Below are 7,889 nucleotides of genomic sequence, written 5' to 3' on the forward strand. Positions count from 1 at the left end.
TAAGGTATTCAAATTTTTCTTCTCTGCATTTTTCTTCTCTGGCTTTGAATTGGCTTTGACATTTTAGCCTTCTTGATTGTGTTTATGAAGATGAACCCTAGGCTTGTGTTTGACATTACATTACATGGATTTCTTCTGTGGGCTTCAATGGGATTCTTGATGCCCGTGGGTATACTTGCTATCCGAATGTCTAACGGTGAGGCTAATCAAAGAAGGCTCAGAATGATTTTCTATGTTCATGCAATTCTGCAGGCAAGTCTTTCTGAATTTCTTCTCTGCTTTCCTCTTCATTATCACTTCCATCTGCTTCAGAATTTTTTTTTTCTGGGTTCTAAATAAAAACTCACTTTTTGGTACACATCTTATATTTACTGAGCCCAAGTTTATTAATATAAATCCAAGCAAGGGCTAACCTTCTAGTCTGTTGACAAGGACCGTAATGAATGATGAAGAGACAAGGAACATATTTTTTTTATAAAATATTTTTCTCTGCATGATTGAAAGCTTCTAGCTTTCTTGATTTGGTTTTGGAATAAGGGGTTTTGAAGGGAGCACAATTTAACTGTTACTGTGGCCCAACTCAAAGTCTGAGCTCAAAAATAATTAAAGCTAGAAGTGAGAACATCCCTATTAATCATTTATTAACAGAAATAACTATCTATAAACACTGCTTATGTTTGGCTTTGGTATATAATAATATGTTTTTCTTTTGTATTAACAGAAAGTTGCTGTACTTGTGGCCACAGTAGGAGCAATCATGTCCATAAAAAACTTCAACAATGCTTTTAACAATAATCATCAAAGAGTAGGAGTGGCACTCTATGATATTATCTGGCTTCAGGCCATTCTTAGTATTTTTAGACCTCAAAGGTAACTTGCTGTTTCAGTGATCCCTTACTTCAACTCAAAAAGTTAGATCACACACACACACACACAGCTGAAACTTCGTCTCAATTTGCCCTCATTATTCAGTTAGTTCTGACTTTGATAGTATGTTAATGACCACTTAAAAAGTTTCAAGAGAATATTTAAGATTAATTCAACAAATAGTATACACTTGAACAAAATGAAAGATTCTCCCCAAAAAGTTGGTTGTTTTAGGAGAGAATCTTTTAGATACTTGGTATCTCATAAAGCAGTTTATACTACAAAATGTAAAACTTAAAGATCTTTATATTACCTTGATCTCTAATACTTGGTATCTAGCTACCTTTAAAAGTTCGATTTCTGGATTAGAAATTGCTACCTCTTAGTTTGAGCTTGATAATATAGCTCGAACACCAGATAATGATAGGTTGAGAGACCTAGTAATAGATTTGTGCTTTGTGGACATTGGCCGGTCATACTCACACACAACAACTAAGAATTTTCTAATGCCATCATTTTATATCATCTCTTGACTGGAAAGCTTCAGTTTCCTGCTTATAGAAGATGAATCAAAAGTGCTAATAATGTTTTCAGGGGGTCTAAAAAGAGGACTGTATGGTTCTTTCTGCATTGGATACTTGGAACTGTGATTTCCTTCCTGGGAATTTTGAATGTATATATAGGCTTACAAGCCTACCAAGAGAAGACATCAAAAAGCATACGAATATGGAACATACTGTTCACCGTTCAGCTTGTTACCATAGTCTTCTTCTACCTTCTTCAGGACAAATGGGTTTACTTACAGAAGCAGGAAGTGATTTTGGGCAATGAATGTTCAGAAATTTGTTCAGATATCACGCAAAAGGAAGTGAAGGCTGAGTCTTGTTGAGAGGGACTTTTCTTATAGGTTTTAAACTATGTGGATATATATTCTTGAATAAATTATTATTGTTTTTAAAACAGGATTGACCTTTCAAAGATTGTAAACTACATATCAGTGACTTAATTCTTTTTTGTAATACATTGGATTTGATACTTAATATAAGAGTTAATTTGAGAGATTGACTTTAATCTCAAATATAAGAATTCAATACACTTTGTTTTCCAAATTTACAATTTTTTTAATGAAAATATTCCAATTGATTGAATATATTAAAATGTTCTGACCATCAATGCACGTAATTAAAAAGGATAGAATAGAGAAGTCAATACACTTTTGTTACAAATAACTTACTTAACTATTTTTTATAATATCCTTAAGTTAGTTATCTATTTTGTATATTAAGAAGTGAAAATAGTATTTGAATTTGACTGAGCAACTTTGTGAACTTTAAGCATCATTCATGTTAGGTAGATCAAAAGATGCAGCTAATTTGTGAGATATCATGCCCTGCTATCTATTGAGATCTTGTTCATGAAGACTAGTAGAGTATGATATTTTTAAATTAAAAGAGAGTAATGGGAAGTATATATTTACAAGAAATATTAAATACTCCTTCAATTCTTGATATGTAAGACTTAATTAACTAATTTGATTATATTAAGATGTTATTTAATTAGTTAAGATGATATATTTTTTTTCTAAAATATCCTAAGCATATTTTCTAATTCTTTCTTTCCCTCCCTCCTTACTTGATTATTATTGGAGAATATCAAGAAGAATAATTTGAAAATATTGATAAACATGTGAAATAGGTCTGACATATAGAACTGATATTAACTCTCTAATTAGGTCATACATTAAAGATGGAAGGAGTATTTTATACTCACTCTAGTTTTTTTTTACAAGACCCTATTAACTATTTTCTTAAAATTAAGAAAATTAATTAAATGCTATAAACTCATACAACATTTCAAAATTAACTTTGAATTAGTATGACTCATTGAGGAAAGACGGTGGAACAGCCAGAGGGATACGGAGAATTTTGGAGATTAGTTATAAATGTTTCATTAAATTTTATAGAGAATCTTTTATTAAGATTCAAAATATAAATACGACCAGAGCCGGTGATTTTTAAAATTCTCATCTATTTCATGATAAAATAGGAGATTTTTGTTCGTTTGTTTTGTATTTCCTATATACACTATTGAATTTTAATTTGTTTAAACAAACAGTGGTTGGTAAAGTGAGGTTTAAATCGTGTGGATGAAAAAAATAATCATGTTAGGATTAAAAACTAATTTTGTTAATACTCCTTTATTTTATATAAAAATAAATAACTAAAGATTCCACTTTTAACAAACAGGCTGTGAGGATTGCAGAATCCAATGCCAAGCAAAGAAAACGAAAATGACAGCATCTTCATTCTGCTGCCATAAATGAAGGGTGACAGCAACTCGTCTTTCTCCGTTTAGCTTCATCATGGACAGAGATCAAGAACAGGAAGAAGACGAGGTTGGATCTGTGCTGCGTTAATGGCGAAAGCTGGTAATAAACGCAGTGTGGAGGAGAAGCTGCAAGATGAAGGGCATCATCCTTACGCCTTTCATGTCTCTGGTCCTCGCAATTTCGCTGCCCTTACTTGCAGGGATCTTCTCAATCTAGTTGGTCAGTAGCCTTCTCAAATTCCTTTTTCTGGTCTAACGAAAAAGCAGATGAATTTTACCTCCTTTCTCATCGGCTTCATTGTGCGTTATTAACCACGCGAAGTTAACTTTTTTCCCCTCCCTGTCATAACGAGCTTACTCCCGGTTATTAAAGAGTTCTAGAATGAAAAGGTACAAGTTATGTTTTAACATAAAAATGGTTTTCAAGATTGAAAGAACTGTGATGGAATGAAAAAAAGACAGGTGAAAATGAATTCTTTTTTGCAGAAAGCTTTTGAATTAGAAATGGATGCTATGTAGTGCAGATCAGCTTTCCCTGTTGGTTATGGGTTTAATCAGTTATCAGCCACATTTAAGTTATCAGTGTAGGAACAGCCGTGCACTTTTTATGGATATGGTATTTGGAATTTCCTGTGTCAAGTCTCGTAATTTCTATCGATTGTTAATTTGTTGGTGAAGGGAGTGTTTGACAACCTCCAAACCATGATTTCAGAAGCACTTTTCCGCAAAACGAGACAAATTCCTCCACATATTTACTTTGTAAACCGTAAAAACACTTCTGAAACTATGGTTTGGTTTCTATCCAAACATTCCCGAAATGGGTTTTGGCGTATGAATGTAGTAAAGCAAAGTGCTTTACCAAATGGGTTTCTAAAACGTTCACTTGTTGTTTATGGTGGAAGGAACTATAACCAAATAGAAAAGACGTGTGGGAGTGAACCTTTGTTATTGAATCTGTTTGAATTGAAACACATGCTACATGTTATAGAATCAGTAAGTAAATTCTTATTGATCTGGATCTTTGTTTCTTCTTCTTCTTCTTCTTAAAACTTCCAACTCTTTCGGGGTCCTTGTCTATTGTGATTTTGAGATAAGCTTCTTGGATTAAAACCTTGCGTTGGAAGTTGTTTTTAATTGTTTTTATAAGAGAAACATTTCTTGTACTTCTGCATAATTAAGAATTTTAGATATTACTTCCATAAAATTTTTGACAAATAATGCATTGTTCTCTACACTTTAGTCGACCGAATCGAAGGTCCTCCATGGAAGATTTGCTCTGATACCTTGAAGAATTTGGGGTAGAACTGAACAAGTTTTATTCGATTAGAGCTCAAACATTTATAGGAAGAGATTAAGTTTAGGTTTGGCCACAGATTGGTATCCTGATCTCCCTAAAATCATGGAAAGATAAAGGAAAAGATATTCTGCATATCTAAACTATTTTTGGCCTAGAAATGCAGGGCTCAACAACTAAATAAATAAATAATTAAACACTTAAATAACGGCATTCTCCAACAATAGATGTTATGTTGGAACCTCTTATCCTCTTGCATTAATCATCTGTCTTCCTTCTGCAAAGGACGATCCTTTGTCAGGTTCATTCTCTCTCATACATCCAATACTCACTAGCACCAAGTATTTCAAATCCATCAAATTACTTGAACCTGAACAAATCTTAGTATTCATCAGTTTACAAGCGATAGGCATGATGCACCCCGGCCCTTGTGGCATGGAATTGGGGAAAAGTTTAAAAAGGCTATGCTGCTTAGCAATGCAAAAAGTCAAGTGTTAACAAAGAGATATAAAATTTTAATGCAGCCACAAAAATATATGTAAATCAAATTGTCGTCATTTTTTTATTTTAATTATTTAATTTTATATTTTTAACAACTATTTATTAATATGAGGAAACTTTTACGAGTTTCCAACACGATCCAAGTTTATGACTCCATTACGATCTTGACAGTCTTGACCACTGAAACTACCAAGGAAAAAAAAAACACACACACACACACACACACAGAAGCTTTACAGGAAACATAATGTAATGAGATTACCACACTCAAACACACGTAAACAAGAAGCAGGCCGAGAAAATGAAAGCATACATTGTTGTCGCCGATATATTTCCCCAAGGCTTTTTTCTCTAATACAGCTAGCCCAATACAACTTGTTAGAGCGATGCTTCTGGGCCTGTTACTGGGTTACAGTGGCCCTTCTCTGTCCGCAGCTCTAGGAGTAACTGGAATTGCATCAACCATATGAGGATTTGATTATGTAGTACCATTGAGGGGGAAAAGGGTAAAAAATCATAATCTGATGGGAAGAAAATCTCATTTTCTTGGAGCACACCAATGCGACTATCAGTGATTACGCACACCTCCTCTTCTTAATCATCAACTATATACTTAATCTCGAGAAATTGTTACATACACCCAGAGTACCAGCACATCCATGCTCTGACCAATGAAACTATGACAGCTGAAATATTTTTATCCTGTCAATCGACATGGCACTCATTTCTCTTCTTATTATTTTAATGTTTTTTGAAAAAAATACGTGCTCCTTGAATCTGACACCCTCTCACCTCCATCACTTTTCCGCCACAGTGCCTCTCCATTTCTTTTTTTTCATCCATTTCCCTCCATTTTCCTAATCCTAACCTTTCATTCAATCTGCGGCTGAAAAAACGCAAAGGCGCATGGCATTTAATATCTTCACATCACACCCTATCAAACCTCCCTCTTTTCCAAATTTTTTTTATGCACTCACTCTCTACTCTCTGCTTCCTTTTAATCTTTTTCTCTTATTCTCTCTCTACTTTCTCACTCCATATTATTAATTATAGGCAAAAATTAGAATAATAAAAATTTTACACAAAAACGATAAAACTATTAAAAAAGTTGCACAACATTCAATTAAGATGGTAGAAAAATTAGTTAAAAGAAGGCAGTATAAAATTGTTGTTTTCTTGTTTTGTTTCTTAAGTTTAGAATAATGACAATTTTTGGCTGGCAAAACAAAAAAGAATAATGACAATTTTTCTAAGATAACAATTTTTATTGTTTTTATGGTATTGGCGTGTTGCTCAGAAAAAACAAAGTGGACTAATACAATATTTTCAGAAAATAATAAATAAATTACTATGTTGCCCTACACTTTAAAAAATTATACTATTTTATCTCTATTTATAAGTCACTTGTATTCTAAACCCGTAAATCAAAAAATGCATTAAATTTATATTTTTTTCACATTTACCTTATTAAAAAAGTGTATTAAAAATTTGTTTCTCACTTATTCACTTTATCACTCTTTGTATTTATTAAGTCAATAGGATAAAATTAAAAAAATTCACTAATTACTTTATAAGTGACTTATATTTAGGAATAATTTTTTTCTACACAATTGACTTGTAAATAAAAATAGAGTATTAGTGTTTTAAGACTCAGGTTTAAAACCTTGCTATAAATAATAAGCTAGAAACCCCGCCAAGAGAGAATAAGAGAAGAGGGGGGAAAAAAATGGAGAAAGAAAGCGTGGGGAAAGGGAGGGAGTTTAATAGGGTGTGATATAAAGGTATTAAATGTCATGTGTTTTTGCATTTTTTTCAGCTGCAGATTATATAAAGGGCCAAGATTAGAGAAGTGGAGGGAAATGGATGTGAAAGAAATGGAGACCCCGCGCTGTCACTTTCCTAAAAACTCTTTTATTCTCTCTCCGTCTCTCCTCACGTCTCTTATCTCGCTTCCCCCACCTCACGGCTCGCTACACTCCGTCTCTTCTCCCTTCCTCACCTCACCAACTCTCGTAGTTTTTTTTCCTTCTTGTATGTTTCTTCAAATAAATTTTAAGTTGATTTTTTAATTCATAATATTTTATTTACCTTTTCAATTTAATTTAAAATATTAGAATTAGAAGCTATATATGTGTGTGTGATTCTATTTTTTTCGTATATCTATATATAAATGAAAAACAAGGTATATATATTTTGTTTTATTTATTATGAATAAAAAAAATCAAGAGTATATGTTATGAACAAAAGAATTGAACTAAATATTGATTCATGCTATTGATTTTTCATAATATCTCTCTAATATATTTCATTCATCACACATACCCTTATTTTTTGTTTCATAATATCTCCTTTTCTATCCTCATATTTAAATGAATATAGAAATTATGAAAAAAAATCAATAGCGTATATTATAAATGAAAAGAAATAGAATCATATATATAGCTTCTAATTCTAATATTTTAAAGTAAATTGAAAAGGTAAATAAAATATTATGAATTAAAAAAATCAACTTAAAATTTATTTGAGGAAACATACAGGAAGAAAAATGTGTGAAGTGGGGAAGGGAGAAGAGATGGATGTTGACGGAAAGTAGATCTGTTTTGATGCAATGGTCACAATTACTTATTTAAAAAAAATTGGAAGAAGAGAGGGTAGTGTGAGGTGGGGGAAGAGAGATAAGAGCTGTGGGACGGACGAAGAGAGAGGGAGAGGGTTCTTAGAAAAGTAGTGCAGGTGAGAGAGTGTCAGATTCAAGCAGCGCTTATTTTCTAACAAAATTAAAATAATGGAGAGAAAAATGAGTGCCATGTAGGTTGACATGTAGGATAAAAATATTTCAGCTGTCATAGTCTCATTGGTCAGAGCAGGGATGTGCTGGTACTCTGGGTGTATGTAAGAA

At 32.6% G+C, this 7,889-nt stretch overlaps 1 protein-coding gene across 1 annotated transcript; it reads left to right on the plus strand.

The window, feature by feature from the left end:
* Positions 1–90: 90 nt before the first annotated feature.
* On the plus strand, positions 91–1,847 carry LOC114748394 (cytochrome b561 domain-containing protein At4g18260-like; the record flags this gene model as incomplete). The annotated part of the gene is made up of 3 exons (XM_028936774.1): positions 91–234; positions 722–870; positions 1,462–1,847. Coding segments are annotated over 3 exons (588 nt in total), but the record flags the coding sequence as incomplete, so codon positions are not given.
* Between the last annotated feature and the right edge of the window lie 6,042 nt (positions 1,848–7,889).

The sequence above is a fragment of the Neltuma alba genome, unplaced genomic scaffold (genome assembly GCF_004799145.2).
Source record: "Neltuma alba isolate B1F8T4 unplaced genomic scaffold, ASM479914v2 tig00005693_pilon, whole genome shotgun sequence".
Lineage (NCBI taxonomy): Eukaryota > Viridiplantae > Streptophyta > Magnoliopsida > Fabales > Fabaceae > Neltuma > Neltuma alba.